The 16,623-nt window shown below is 41.0% G+C and overlaps 1 protein-coding gene across 1 annotated transcript in view; it reads left to right on the plus strand.

The window, feature by feature from the left end:
- The window catches only part of KIF18A (kinesin family member 18A), a 108,027-nt gene continuing 91,404 nt past the window's right edge, over positions 1 to 16,623 (plus strand). The window contains exons 1-4 of the mRNA XM_073350650.1: positions 1 to 395; positions 667 to 824; positions 3,836 to 3,940; positions 11,825 to 11,935. Of these exons, the coding sequence (XP_073206751.1) occupies positions 68 to 395; positions 667 to 824; positions 3,836 to 3,940; positions 11,825 to 11,935 (702 nt within the window). The 5' untranslated portion in view covers positions 1 to 67. The remainder of the gene's footprint in view (positions 396 to 666; positions 825 to 3,835; positions 3,941 to 11,824; positions 11,936 to 16,623) is intronic.

A 16,623-nucleotide genomic window follows, 5' to 3' on the forward strand; every position in this document is an offset into this window, starting at 1 on the left:
AGATTTCAGTTGCTTGGTCTGGAGAATTTTTCTTGGTAGCAAAGAAGAATTAAACCAAAGCATCATCATGTCTACTGCTACCCAGGAAGATATTTGCAATCATGTGAGAGTGGTGGTCCGTGTCCGTCCACAGAATCAAAAAGAAAAAGATGGCAACTTTAATAAAGTGCTTCATGTTGTAGACAAGCACATGCTGGTCTTTGATCCAAAAGAAGAGGAATTTAGCTTCTTTCATGGGAAGAAAATAGCATATAGGGATATTAACAAGAGAAAAAACAAGGATCTCAATTTTGTGTTTGATGCTGTTTTTGATGAAAATTCATCTCAATTAGAAGTTTTTGAACACACTACCAAAACTGTGCTTGATGGCTTTTTAAATGGATACAATTGTACAGGTAACTTTTCAATTTGTCTCCTTGAATTGAACAAATCATATTTAATTTCTGGAAATCTCACTTAGGTGCTAAAATTGATTTTGAACAGCTGCAGCTTTATCACTAGCAGTCAGAGGCAGGAGATTCACTTTTTATTTTCTCTCTCTTTTTACATACACAGACAGAGAAGAAGACCTATTTTGTAAGAAATCAATATTGGGATTATAGTAGATTTCATAATTGGTGTAGTGATATGATACTCATACTTAAACTAATCTTTCTGAAAATTCAGTGCTTGCATATGGCGCAACAGGAGCGGGAAAGACCTACACGATGCTGGGCTCACCTAAAGAACCAGGAGTGATGTATCTAACCATGATGGACCTTTACAATTGTATGGATCAAATAAAAGAAGAGAAACTGTGTACTGTTGCCGTTTCATATCTAGAGGTAAGCCAACTCTTGTATTTTGTGTATTGCTATCAATAAAGAATATTTTCATATATAAAATACAGTGAAACCTGTCTGAAGGAATGATTAAGGAGTGACATAAACTGGATGCTTAAGAGAGATGTAATAGAGATGGAGTAGAACCATGCTCAACGATTTGGAGATGTTTGTAGGGTAAAATCTTAAAATAGGATGCTGCCCAATAAGAGTAATTTCTTCTAAAGATTTCATTGAACACTCCAGTTATCATCAGTATTTTCCAAATTATTTAATTATACACCCTTATAAAACACACAGATATTATGTGCAACAAAATATCCTTGAGTTGGCTGATAACTTCAGGGATGAGCACAACTGAAATGCCTATGAATAGTGTGGAATCACTTGATTGTAATTCAGACTGTTTGTTTGGTTTTTTTCCCCTTTCGGTTATGAGATTTTTTTTTCAGGTTTTTTGTTTGAGTTGCTATAGTAGTGTTTAAATTGAAAGGTTTTCTCTGGTTGAATTCAGACAACAGCTATCTGAAGATAAGGGCTGTCATAAATATAAAGGGAAGGGTAACCACCTTCCTGTATACAGTGCTATAAAATCCCTCCTGGCCAGATGCAAAATCCTTTCACCTGTAAAGGGTTAAGAAGCTAAGGTAACCCCGCTGGCACCTGACCCAAAATGGTGAATGAGGGGACAAGATTCTTTCAAATCTGGGGGGGAGAGACAAAGGGGTCTGTCTGTCTGTGTGGTGCTTTTGCCGGGAACAGATCAGGAATGCAGCCTTCCAACTCCTGTTAAGTTAGTAAGTAATCTAGCTAGAAAATGCATTAGATTTTCTTTTGTTTAATGGCTTGTAAAATAAGCTGTGCTGGAGGGAATGTATATTTTTGTAATTAAAGGTTTTGCCTAGAGGGATTCTCTGTGTTTTGAATCTGATTACCCTGTTGTCATAAATATAAAGGGAAGGGTAAACCCCTTTGAAATCCCTCCTGGCCAAGGGAAAGCTCCTCTCACCTGTAAAGGGTTAAGAAGCTAAAGGTTACCTCGCTGGCAACTGACCAAAATGACCAATGAGGAGACAAGATACTTTCAAAAGTTGGGAGGAGGGAGAGAAACAAAGGGTCTGTGTCTGTCTGTATGCTGGTTTCTGCCAGGGATAGACCAGGAATGGAGCCTTAGAACTTTTAGTAAGTAATCTAGCTCGGTATGTGTTAGATTATGATTTCTTTAAATGGCTGAGAAAAGAATTGTGCTGAATAGAATAACTATTTCTGTCTATGTATCTTTTTTGTAACTTAAGGTTTTGCCTAGAGGGGTTCTCTATGTTTTTGAATCTAATTACCCTGTAAGATATCTACCATTCTGATTTTACAGGGGGGATTTCTTTATTTCTATTTACTTCTATTTTTTATTAAAAGTCTTCTTGTAAAACACTGAATGCTTTTTCATTGTTCTCAGATCCAAGGGTTTGGGTCTGTGGTCACCTATGAAAATTGGTGAGGCTTTTTACCAAACCTTGTCCAGGAAGTGGGGTGCAAGGTTTTGGGAAGTATTTTGGGGGGAAGGACGCGTCCAAACAGCTCTTCCCCAGTAACCAGTATTAGTTTGGTGGTGGTAGCGGCCAGTCCAAGGATAACGGGTGGAATATTTTGTACCTTGGGGAAGTTTTGACCTAAGCTGGTAAAGATAAGCTTAGGAGGTTTTTCATGCAGGTCCCCACATCTGTACCCTAGAGTTCAGAGTGGGGGAGGAACCTTGACACCTGTAAAGTATTTACCATCCTGATTTTACAGAGGTGATTCTTTTACCTTTTTCTTTAAATAAAATTCTTCTTTTAAGAACCTGATTAGATTTTTCATTGTTCTTAAGATCCAAGGGTTTGGGCCTGTGTTCACCTGTACCAATTAGTGAGGTTTATTATCAAGCCTTCCCCAGGAAAGGGGGTATAGGGGTGGGGGGGATATTTTGGAGGAAGACGTCTCAAAGTGGTCTCTTTCCCTGTCCTTTGCCTTGTCCTTGAACAGTATGCTGCCACCACCACCACCAAGCATTTTAAACAAAGTTTATACCTTGGGGAAGTTTTTAACCTAAGCTGGTAAGAAAAAGCTTAGGGTCTTTCATGCAGGTCCCCACATCTGTACCCTAGAGTTCAGAGTGGGGAAGGAACCTTGACAGGGGCATTTCAGCTGAAGCTGCTTTGCCAGTGGACTGTAGAATAAGTTATCTACTACCACCTTCTTCTGTTGTTGATTGTACTTGATCCCTTCTCTCTATCACAATGCTACTCTTGCACGTTGCTCTCTCATTGCTAGCAGGAGGAGGAGCAGCAGCAGCTGTAGCAAATGAAAACAATTTGATCTTTCAACTCCTGCTAGAGCACAGAGAAAGAAGTGTAGAATCAGTACAGATGTGCTCCAGTGCTTCTGTATTAGACATAAATGTGTCTTTCACTGCATTCTACCCAAGTGCTTCACTGGCAAAAAAAAGGTTTGCGTATGTTGTTGCTACATAAGAGCTCTTCCTCTCCCCATCAAACTCCACCTTTTCACCAACCAGTGACAAGATTGTGTTCTTTTCACTTCACTGCTACTTCTTCCACTGCAATTGGGAGAGTGCTACTTTCATGAACAGTAGCAAAGAGGCCTTCCACATTAAAATTGAGGTAGGGGTTACAGATTCTGAAGCCTAATGTAACCCCTTAGATTAAGAAATAAGACTTGAGCAAATGTGTACATACAGCATTGAATTTTAGTAAAGCATAATGTCCCGATAAATTGGTACGTGTTACAAATTATAACTGATAAATTATACTCTGCAGATGAGCATTAATCCTAGGGAAAGAGAGTCGGCTAAAACTTTTCTTCAACTGAATTAAGCCTGTTTTAATTTAAGACTCTTGAACAAATAGGTATACATGAAAGTAGAGCAAAATTATTCTTTTTTAATCTCAAGCACAATAGGATTTCATTTTTAAAGTGTGTGTGGTTTTTGTTTTGTTTTTTTTTTGTTTCTTCTGGAGGTCTACAATGAACAGATCCGTGACCTGCTAGTAAATTCAGGACCACTGGCTGTCCGTGAAGATACCCAGAAAGGGGTGGTGGTTCAAGGACTAACATTACATCAGGTATGTAAATAATATTTTTATCTTGCATTCTAAGGCCATGTTAACACTACAAACCTTGGTCAATGAGAGCAACATCTGCATAAAGCTGCCATATTTAGTAGCCACATGCACAAGCGATATACTGGGTTCTTTGCATTGGCTATGCATTCTCACCAGGAGTGCTTGTATCAGTGCAGTGTACTACGGGTATGCAGTATGCAACCAGCCAGCATGCTCTTTTGGGAAGTTTGGGCAATGAGTGGTGAGGCAGAAACGAGTTGCACAAAAGGTGATTGGATGCAAGGGATCAGCTTCCCAGCGTTTAGTCTCCATCCCATAATGTCATCTGTATCCTATAATTTTTGCACCTTTTTTAAAAAGAAATGCAACGAACCCACATGGTCCCCCTTTTTGTCTGCCATCTCTGACAAAAGCATGGAGCCTGTGCAGCTCTGCACTATTGTTGTAAGTGTTGCAAGCACAGGACACACAATCCTCCAGTATTTGCAGAGTCGAATCAGTGGGGAATACAACCATTTCTTGTGGGACAGATTGCTGTGGGACATAGCAAGAACCAATTCAAGGGTGCTGGTGGAGTTCACAGAGCAGTTGCAGATCGTGGAGTGCAGCTTCTAGGCTCGAGAAACAAGCACTGACCGGTGGGATCTCATTGTAATGCAGGCTTGTGATAATGAGCAGTAGCTGCAGTTCCGTTGGGTGCACAAGGTCACGTTCCTACATCTGTGTGCCAAGCTGCCTCAGCCCTTTAGTGCAGGGACACCAGAATGAGAGTTGCACCAACAGTGGAAAAGCGAGTGGTCATCACATTGTGGAACCTTGCAATGCTAGATTGCTACCAGTCATATGGAAAATCCATTGTGGGGGCTGTTGTCATGCAAGTGTGCTGGGCCATTAATCTGCGTCTATGCAGGATTGTGGCTCTCAGCAAGAGGCAGAACATGGTGGATCGATTTGCAGCAGTGGGATTCCTGAATTGTGATGGAACGATAGCATTTTGGCACCAGACTATCTTGCCACAGACTACATCAACAGAAAGGGCTATTTTTCCATGGTTATGCAAGCATTGAGATATTACCAGGGATGCTTCATCAATGTTGGCTGTTCAGGAATGGTGCATGATGATCATATCTTTAAGAACACAGGACTGTTCAGAAAGTTACAAGGAGGGACTTTCTTTCCTGACAAGCGGATTACCATTAGTGATACTGAAATGCCATAGTGATCCTGGAGGACCCAGCCTACCACTTGCTCCCCTGACCCATGAGGCTGTACACCAGTCACCTTGACACCAACAAAAGATTCAACTACTGGCTCAGCAGGTGCAGAATGACGAATAAGCTTTTAGTAACTTAAAGGAACACTGTCATTTACTCACAAGATTGGATCTCAGTAGAAGAAAATCCCAATAGTTATAGCTGCCTACTGTGTTCTGCATAATATCTGTGAAGCAAAGGGGGAAAAGTTGCTGAAGTGGCTGTCTGCTGAGTTTGAACAGCCAGACGCAAGTATTAGAAGACCTCCATACGGAGCTATATGGGTCAAACAGACTTTGAAAGAGCACTTTAACAGTGAGCCACTGTAACGTATTGAGGTGTTTTGGGGCCTGTTATGAATTGTGTGGCTTGGTGTACATCAGTGAATATGACACTTGGCAGACCTATTAATTTTGTGATCTTTGCTGTACATTTATCATTGTTACACTTTCGTCACTGATCCTATGAGTTGTCACACTGTATAGTAACAAGTAAGTGGGTGCTCTTACAATTGCTAGGCACTCTCCAGCATATGTTGGGAGCTATGAATTATTTTCCAAATAATGGAATTTTATTCAAGAACAAAATCAGTGCAAAGAAAACTGTTCAATTTAAAAGCAAATACATTAAAACCTTAATCAATTAATGGAACAGAACTTAACAAGGAGAAATTCATGCACATTTCACCTGCACATAACGCAACTGTGGCTTTCACAGGTCAGTGTATGTGAAGCTGTGGTTGTCTATAATGTTCCCCAGGATGGAGTGGTAGGAGTAGGGATGGCAGCCCCTGATGCCACATGGGATGTAGAGAGTTGCTATACTGGGAATTCTCCATGGACTACAACAGAAGGCAAGCCCATGATTGTTAAACCTGTAGGTCAACAAGAGTCTGTAGCATCTGTTTGTTGCCAAAGAAGTCCCATTATGTCCTGGTACACCTCCCTCTCCCTTTTCTGCTGCAACTCCTGGGCCTTTCTCTTGTCGTCTTTTTTCTTCCTTTTCTAGGCTGTTTACAAGGTTAACCCTCCATGCTCTTTGCTCACTGTCTGATGCAGCACTCCCTTGCAGGATCTTACTGAATATGTCATCCTGAGTCTTCTTTCTTCTCCTTTATTATCTGACACAGGTGTTCTGTGAAGGGAGAGGACCTCCCAGGGAACCCCTCTCCCCTTCCCCTCTTCCCCCCCTCCATGGCCACAATGACTGCAGATAAAACACACTCAGGTACCTTTGTCAATATAGTCACACTGGGAAAATTTAAGTTCAGAACTGCCTTCCCTAGCTCCCCTAAAGTTTTTTTTAAACAAGGCATGCTTATTGACATGTCTGCTTCAGAGTACTTGTGCATGCACCAGCCATGATGAATATGGCCCTCCAGAGGTGAGGGAAATGAGGAGGGAATTGCTTGCTTGCATGAAACCATGACTACAGGGTAATGGTACTGAATACTGACACCATTTTCCACATGCGGTGGTGATTTTAGCAGATAACTCGCTCATGAGGGTAACAAAGGCACAGAGAGCACAGGTGTTGCTGGCATCCCAAAGCCACTAGTCCTGTATGCTGCTAGTCTTTGTACTGCAATGGTGCCTGCCAAAGTTGTTGCTGACTGGCCCAGGGAAGCGTCCGATCATGGAGGAAGTAATAAGGCTCTTCTCCCAAAAGTTTCTAGGGATGGCATTTGCACAGTACTGCCACGAAATTTTCATTGAGATCTCGGGAGGATTCAAGGGACATCCCTGTGTACATAAACAAATTACTTCATATGGCCCTCCCCATCGCCTACCTCTACTTGGAAATGAAAAGCAGATAGCAGTACAACAGAGAGTTATCTTATCTGAGTAAATTTAATGTAAAGTTGATAACTGTGTCCTGTTTAGTTGGATGTGACATCAGTACATCATTTGAATGGGAAATACAATTACACATTTATCTGAGGTTCAGTCCCCTGCATCGGGCTCACCCATGCTGGACTGCTAGGACGGACTGGACTGCAATGGAGTCTCAAATGGGTCCTGGCTCACTACATAGCTCAATCCCAGCCCACCACCATGTTCCTCCTCACTGTTTATGCCAAGGCCCTGTGGCTTGGGCTCTGTGGAGGTATCCACAGTGTTGTGCAGAGCGATGGTGGGATCGCAGCCAAGTGTGAGATGCAGCTCTTTGTAAAAGCAGCATATCTGCAGCTCGACACTGGATCAACTGTTGACATTCTGATATGCCTGCTGCAGTTCTTTTGCTTTCTCGCGGCACTGCTGCTGGTCTCTATCGTACTTCTGCATCTGCCCCACACACAATCTTCTCATTGATGTCCACGTTTCTACGTCCGGTCCATAGCTGTGCTTGCGCAATCTCTTCTCCCCACAGGCCCAAGAGAGCCAATATCTCCTGTCTACTCCAAGATGGAGTGTGTAGCTGGCATGGTCAGCTGGGCATTTGCATACAACAGTGGAGAGTTGCTACGTATGCTTGCCAAGCTGGAGAATCAGAAAAAGGCATTTCAAAATTTTTCAGGGTTTTAAAGGGGAAGGGGGCCTTCTGATGTCTGTGAACCATGGGCAGCTGAGATCACAATTATGACCAGAGAGGTTCATGTTCGGCATTGTGTTGGTGTTCTTTTAAGGTTGATATAAGTAACAGCGTTTGCACTCATGCTGCATCAAAGTCAGTACATCAACCGTGGCTCAACACAACTCAAGGAGGCAGTATTGCCCCGTTATGGGGACACAGTACTTACAACAGTGGGAGACAAATGTAAGTGTAGACACATGCACAACTAGGTCAACGTAAGCCACTTTGAGAACTTTGTAGTGTAGACCAGGCCTAAGACTCATAACTCCCCGGACATTGTGATGAAGCTTTTTCCTTTTTACAGACTCTGAGACTAAGCAAACTGCTTAGTTATACAGTGACTCTTCCTATGCTCGATAATTGAACTGGTGGTGCTGTTTCACCAGTTCACTTAGCACCATTAATACTTACGTTGCTATCTGTTCCCACTAGCCATGGGGTTTTGGTTTCATGTCCACTGTAACTTTGCTGTGCATTCTTCTTCATTGTTTGCAGTCTCACTGTTTCCTGATCACAGTTCCCAGCAGAGCTGCCTGAAGCAGTGTATTCTGGATAACTTTGAAAGGGCTTCTAGAATATTTCAGCCAACCTGAACCCTGTGTGGGAGTGCAGAAAAGCCATCTAAAGTTCACCAGTCACTTCTTGGGGTAGGAATGAGAGGTCTCTGCACACTTTGAAGCTTTTACACGAGTAATCTCTGTTCACACAAGCAATGCAGCAGTGAAGTCTAGTTGTATGGTTTGTTTGTTTGAATTAAGACTAGTTCCACAATGACTGCATTGCCTTTGCATGGCTGGGAACATTTTTGTGTATGAATGTGAGGTGTTACCATTGAGGAGACCACTTGATAGCTAACGCATCAATTTTTTATAATATAAACAAGGCTGATGAGATGCTTGCAGAGCCAGGAATAAAACTGAAGAGTTCTGACACCCTCTATCCTGCTTTAAACAGCAGGTTACAATTATAGGTGGCACAGCTGTCAACGCTTACACCAAATGTTCCCTGACACTTCTTATAAAATGCTTTTTCAGTTGCTTATAACTTTGCCAAACTTTAACCATCTAGGCTGAAATTCTCCATGTTGGGTATCTGCCAGAGGCTGAATTATTTTTGAAAACTTCATCAAAAATGGTTTCGCTGTTCTTCAGATTGAAGTGAAGGGACAATATGTTAAACTCCTAGCTTTTCATTGAGAAGCTCTAGCACATCTGTGCTTTGTAGAGCAGAGACTTGAAATTTCGCCTGGGGGTCTCCCTGGGGCCTGGGATGTGCCTTCTACCATCCCTGTTAAAACTTGGCCAGATCTGAACAGATTATGACCCTCTGAAAATCTGTTTTCACAGGTTCAGAGGCTGTTAGAGTTTGACAGCTAAATTCTCTTAAGATTCCATCTGTCCTGAAATATGCTTCAGCCTAGGGGTTCAGGGGTTGAGAAGGATTTTTTTCCCTGCAATTGCTCCTCCTTGGGACTGCTGTGGTGTCAGACACAGGAACTAAGAGCAAAGAGACTGCTTCTAATCTGCTCTGCGTTCCTCCTGCTGGACCCAACTAATGTGGAGGACTAGGGGAACACAGCCTGCATACAGCACTGCGGGGTAAGAAGCTGGGTTTAGAGCTGGACAGGATATGGGGTGACTGGGATAATACATACTGGTGGGGTCAGGGATGATGTGTGGGACTGGGGGGAGAAGGGTTTGCGACTACTCGAGAACCCTCCCCCTCAGAAGCTAGAATAGAATCCAGGGTTCCTGAGTCTCATTTCTCTGCTGTCTGCAAATAGCTGTGAAAGCCATTGGCAAAATGCGTGCCTTCTCTCCCTCTCATGGCTAACCTCCATAGAGGATGACAACCTACTACAGTAGAACCTCGGACAAACACCTTGGGAATGGAGCTTGTTTGTAACTTTGAAATGTTTATAATGTTTTGTTCAGAGTTACAGTTCTTTTTTTCAAAAGTTTTACATCTCAATATGACTTAGTTTCAGATCTGTATTATGCAGAAGAAGAATGCTGCTTGTAATTTAAATCTGAATTTAAATGAAATTAAAGGCATCTTAATTTAAATGAAACAAGCACAGAAACAGTCTCCTCTACCTTATCAAATCTTTCTTAAATGTTCCCTTTATTTTTTTAATAGTTTACATTTAACACAGTACTGTATTTGCCTTTTTTTTTTTGGTCTGTGCTGCTGTATGATTACATAATTCTGGTTCCAAATGAGGCATGTGGTTGACCCATCAGTTCGTAACTCTGGTGTTTGTAACTCTGAGGTTCTACTGTATTTTTATCAGTTACTCTGATTCAACTAGCAGAGGTCTGAGCTGTGGATCTAAACATTCTAACCTATGATTACCCATGGGAGAGCCAATATTGTTACTCTTCATGGAATTTCTGTTTAAGAAATTGCATACCAAAAAACTAAATTTAAAAAATGCCAATAAGATTTCCTTTGCAACCTTAGTGCAGCCCTGTTGTGCATATGCATTATGATCGTCTTTACATGATCACATACTTTTCCGCAGGACCCCTGCCTTGTTCATTTAAATGGATAGATGTTGACTGAGTGAGCAGCTAATCAATATTTTGTTTTGTTCTCATCCTTCAGTGTATGGTCTCGGGCCTTGTTCATTGCCCACTGTTCAAACCATGCTTTGAATGCAGAATTAATTTCCTCATGGGCTTTTCTATGACACTCAACTCACTATAGTATCTGAGTGTTTCATAGACATTACCTCACAGGAGAATTGTGAGGATAAATTAAAATGGCATATTCTCTTTTTATGTATAGAGAACTTAGGCACAGATACTTCAACATCAAAATATATGCTAATTTTGGGTGGACAATTTGAGATTCCTATGGTCTATTCCCTACCCTTCCGTGCCAAGAGTTTATAGCACTTTCTGTTCAGAGCACACCTCTCACTGACTTCAGCTGCAGCTGTGATTGCTGGACACTTCTCTAAATCTACCCCCAGTATCTCAAGTTAGAACAACCAGAAAGCGAGGAATGTTGAATGGCTATTTGTGAAAAGTTTGGTTTAAGTGGCTTGCCCAGCATCACATAGGACCTTTGTGGCAGAGCAGGGACTGAATACAGTTTTCAGGGTGGCATTCAAACCACATGGTGGTCCTTTCTCTTCCTGCAGCCCCCTCCCTCGTTCACTAAACACGTTCCAGTTTCTGCAGCAAATGAGTCAGGGATCCTACAGACAACAGCCTCGTTAACCCGATTCATTCAAACACGACCTTGATTCATTTCTTGAGCACTGTCCACTCCACCATGAATGAGGGAAGATCCTCTGAAAAAATTAGTATGTAATCCTGTAATTAAAGACCTTATTGCAATACCTATGCAGAAAGGGGTGGAATTAAGGCTACATGGGAAGCCTTAATTCTGGCCCTTCCGAACTTTTGAGAGGTTGGCTTTGCAGCTGTAATGTTCTTTAATGTAGTTCTTTGTTTGTAATAAGCTTATAAAGAGTTGTCTACATCAGTGGTGGGCAAATTCTGGGGCCTGCCCCCCTAGGAGGAGGTAGGGAGGAACATTTTGGGGAGTGCGGTGGAGCCTGGTGGAGCCTCCACAGGGGGTGCGGAAGGAGCACCACACCCCCATCCCAGCTCTTCCTCTATCCCCAGCTCCACCCCCAACTCCACCTTCAGCCCCAAGCTCTACCGCTGAGGAAGCCTTGGCTGTGCAGTAATGGAGGGGCGTGGACAAATTCCCTTAATGGTAAGGAAAGACACGAGTGGAAAAGTTTGTGCTCTGCTGGTCTAGATATGTAAACTTACTATATATTTTTAATTAAAATAGATATCCTTCAAAAGTTTTCTCTTAATTACAAAATAAACTTTATTTTAAGTGACTTGGTTTCAAAAAGTAAATTTTGCCTCTGACTTACTAAGTTTTCTCTCCCCCTCCCGCCCCCCATTCAAGTAACTCCTCTTAGGATGATTTTAAGACCATTAATTACGTATCAACTGTATCTAAAGCCTGTTCCCTAATTAAATCTCATAAATATTACTAATTTCTTGTGTAATCTCAACACTTTTTGTAGCCTAAATCTGCAGAGGAGATCCTTCAGATGTTGGATTATGGAAACAAGAATAGAACACAGCACCCCACTGATCTGAATGCCTCATCTTCTCGGTCCCACGCTGTCTTTCAGGTAAGATGATATAGCACAGGGATTCTCAAACTTCATTGTTCTGCGACCCCCTTCTGACAACAAAAATTACTACACAACCCCAGGAGGGGGGACCAAAGTCTGAGCCCACCTAAGCCCCACCTACTGGGGGGGGGGTCATGGGGTCATGACACAGAGTTTGAAAACCACTGATATAGCATGTTTAATGGCTGATATCTGAGACTTAGTGAGTTTTAGATTTAAAAAAAAAAATTAAGTAGTTGTTAAGGTTCAAAATGGCTATCTGACTATGGCAATCTTGTTTTATTAGGTTGGGTAGGAGGCGAGAAATACTGCTCATTTTTACTATGCTTCTCTCTCAATTTGTGTGCTTTAATTTTATTTTAACTTTGTAACTGTTACGTAGTTCACAGTGTTTTTGGGGTACAGTTTATATGAAATACGTTATAAAAAATAAAGTTGCATTGTTCATTTCCCCCTCCTCCCCCCACGAATCCTTCAAATAAAGTTCCCTCAGGAATAGGTTTTAGATACATTTGGAACCTAACTTGAAGCTGCCAGGATGCTTTAAGAAACTGATATGAGAAAAAACATATGCATAACAAAAAACTCCAAAGATCTATAAAAATATTTATACAATATTGTTAAATTGTGTCTGCAACAAGGGAAATACATAAGTGACTGTATTTGACAAAACCTTAACCCTTTCGTGACTTCATGCACATGTATGTTTCCCCCACTTGCTTAGCAAGATCCTTGGTGTTAAATATTACTTTAAAATTGCCTGAACTGGTGATTTTTTTTTATTTTATTTTATTTGTTTTTTGTCTTGTTGTTTCTCTCTATCATTGTGATGAGTATTTCCTACCCTTTCCAAAAAATACCTTTGAGTTCTGTTGATGCCCTTGAGGACCCTTGGGTCAAAAGTAGCACTGGAGCATGTATGCATAAAATGCCTTGACTGTCTATCTTTTAACCAGTGTGCATTTTTAAGCATGAAAGGTTAAATCAATTAGAGATGTCAGTAAATTTGAGATGCATAGACCCTATAACAGTGTGGAAGCACCACTAAGTTAAAGTTACATCATGACCTCCATTTAAAGATGGGCTTTCCTAAAGCCTCAAAAGTCAATATGCTTAGTCAGATTTGTTTGAAATTGGGTGTGCCTCAGGAGTTTGCAGGGTAGGATTAGTGACCCAGATCTGGAATTGTTTGAGCTGGGGTTTCGGTGATATAAGCCCTGGGAAAAAAATAACCATTTTAAAAAATGCTTCTAGGTGGCTTTTTGCCCAGAGCTAGAGATCAAATTGCTGATGTGATCGAAGTCAAAATGGTCTTAGTCTGAGTTTTACCCAGATGGTGCATGGCACCTACTAAATCTTTGGGGGACCCAAACGGAGAACAGTTTTTAATAAAACTAAGGCACTAATGACTGGATAAATCACAGACCTGTTGATGGCTGTGAACTCACACTGTCACTAACATAACTAAGGATAAATTAAACACAAGCCCCCACCTAAGACCAAAAGACTTTGAACTGGTTGTCTGGAGGCTGCTGCAATTTGTGAATCCTAGATGACAATTCCATTCTGGGGAGGAATGTCATCAAAGTAGGTTGGGGGAAGGGGGATTAGACATGTGAATGCTTCACGGGAGGAGGGGGTATGTGGGGAAATAGGAGAGGGCTTCAGGGCTGCAGTGAGGAAAGGGGGCTAGGGGGAGTGGGTTGGATGGTATGTGACATAAGAGAGGTTGAGGATCAATTGTGGGAGATGTAGTACCCCCAGCTCTGCTGGTGCACCAACACTACATGAAAGCTATTAATAAAGAGTTGGAAGAAGATTAATCAGGAAATTGAATGGTTCATGTAACAGGTGGTCAGCAGACGAAGGCCCCCTCTTCAGGGTGTAGCTTCAAGAGGCTGGGTTTCTTGAGGTGGGGAATTTTGTATTCACTCTCCAAGATATTACCCAGGAAATGTCACACTTTTGTTCCAAATTCTATTCTTGTTGGTATGCTCACTATATTCCTTTGAACCCCAGGTCTCATATCTGTCACATCTCCCCTCTTGAGAGATTATGTACAATCCCAGCCCACAATACTACATAAACCATTCATTTTATGCAATGGTCCCCAAAGACAGTTAAACTTAATTCAATAAGGTGTCTCAAGGATATTGCCATTGTGGCAGATATGGAAATTTTCTGCAATAGAAACATTTGTATATGAAGAAATGAAGACTTAGGGGGGATGAGTTTCACTGCTTGTGGTGGGGAGGCTTGGGCACAATAGTGGGAAGGGACCCGGTTGGAAGGGGGAAACACACTGAATAGGTCAGCAAAAACAATGAGGAGTACTTGTGGCACCTGAGAGACTAAACAAATATGGCACAAGTACTCTTCCTTGTTTTTGCTGATAGACTAACACAGCTACCCCTCTGAAACCGAATAGGTCAGAGACTTGGCTGGAGAGTTGTGCCAAAGGACTGATGGGGCTCAGCTGGTGTGTGTGGGGGGAATGATCTGTACAACTGCCTAAATGATTACTAATCCCTACCAACAACATATCTTTTCCTCTTTAAAAAGAAATCTAGGAAATTCTATGGCAAAAAATACTTTAATGCAGAGTTAAGCATTATGGTGATGGTATGTCATCCCTTTGCAGAACTGAGTTAAGCAAAACTCCTCTGAAAACCAGCAAATACATGAGCAATTTTAACTTTATCCTCTTTCATTAGTGCCCCAACACACCCCATTAACACACACATCTTTACTCTAACCACACAGTTGCTGAAATGTATGAGCCCTTTTACCTCTTTTTTACAGTCAGTTTACTCTCAGCTATAGGATTACATATAACATTACTAAAGGACAAAAAAGAAAGGAACAGTTGCCTGTGTCACCTTTCCTCTACTCTCTTCAAGCAGTGCCTCAATATGTGCACAGCGTCTACTCTATAGATGTACCCACATTAGCTGGAGCAGAAGGTAGAAGGAAGGTGGCATGGACAACCTTTTCCTTTTTGTCCTTTTAATAGCATGAGATGGAATCCTGGGGGGCGGGGTCAGGCTCAAAGTCTTGTCTCTTTCACCTACAGAAGTTGGTTCAATAAAAAATATTACTTCACCTACATCTTTCTGAAAAACCTTTAGCAATTTGATAATAATTTTGCAGTAATATGGTCCGTTTAAAATTAACTAAAAGGAAATTAAATAAAACAAAAAAACCTTAACCTTAAGATGTATACTATTGCTTTGTCTACCTCAAACAGAAATTTCTGAATCTTGGAATTCCCCTTCTTTTGTTTAGCAATGAAAATTTTGTGTTCACTGTACAAACAAGGGAAATTTCTAGATTTAGAAGTTTCTGCTTGAGAGAAACTGCCATAGTAGTTGTCCAGTCCAGTTGTCTGTCTCTTGGGCTGGCTAACTGGAATACAGCTGCTGCAACTGAACTCTGTGTGTACGGTGACTAGAGTCAAACTATTTCAACATGAGCAAAAGTGGAAGACCCATTGCCCAAATTCATAGCTATTCTGAGAAAATTCATGAAGATGGCAAAGAATCTTGGATGCAAAAAATGCAAAGAAAAGGGGGTGGAAAGGCTGACCATACAAAGAACCACTTTGCAAAATGCAATTGAAAGAACAGATACCAGAACCACTGACTTTGAGTAACCAGATGCAAATATTAGAATCTGAATCAGGATGAAGGTATTAATAATACTGCATTGCCACTGCTAAGTACATCAAAAGAAAGTTGGCCAAAGACAATGAGGAAGTATCATGGTTTTTCAACCACAAATGGATATGCTTGTAATAACTCCACAACTGAAACAAAAAATAGACTAGAAAATTGCAGAATATTTTTACGCCTGTAATATTCCCTTTTTTTGTTGTTGAGAATCCAACTTTCAATCAATAATCAGCTGCCAAAGACTGGGCTACAAAGCACCCAGTTGAAAGAAGGATAGCAGGTGAACTGTTAGATGCGGTCACTGATGGTTTGAAGGTATTACTTCCTTGAGGAAAAACTAACCAAAATATTTACTAAACATTCCAGTGTTCAGTATTATCATTACATATATTCGTATAGTGCCCACTGCAGTTTTACTTTTTATTTGTACACTCTTAAATTAATCTCCGAATCTACTGCCACAATTTGAATATGTAAATAAAACTAAGTATTATGTGCTTTGCATTAATATGTTTTTTAAATAGGAAATGCCTTAAACTGTGACTGCCTGGTTTTTCCTGGGACAGTAAAAACATGATTTTACCCGGTAGAAACCACATCTGCTAAATACCATGCCATTCCTGCAAAGGTGATATCACCAGATTATTATTATCCAGTCAAAGTTTCTTCCACATTCATTGCAACTTCTCTTATCCAATTAGTCTTTGTAAATGAGCTAGATCTTGACCCTTTGCTTGGGTTTATTTTGTCTTTTTAGATCTATTTAAGATGTTGACCAAAATATTTAGTTGGCTTTCTCCTACAAATGTCTGTTTTCTTGTTCATTGCATAAACTGTTGTTCAAGAACCAAGATTCATTCCGTCAACAAAAGTAATCTACTACCTTATTTTATATTTGTCTGTATCTTATGTGCAGGATTATTTACACTAGAGCTGGGTTTAAAAAAAAATTGTTTTTTTCTTCAAACAGTAAATTCACTGAGAGATGCATTTGGGAGGGGGCTGGAGGTGGGG

Source organism: Lepidochelys kempii, chromosome 6 (assembly GCF_965140285.1).
Source record: "Lepidochelys kempii isolate rLepKem1 chromosome 6, rLepKem1.hap1, whole genome shotgun sequence".
Classification (NCBI taxonomy): domain Eukaryota; kingdom Metazoa; phylum Chordata; order Testudines; family Cheloniidae; genus Lepidochelys; species Lepidochelys kempii.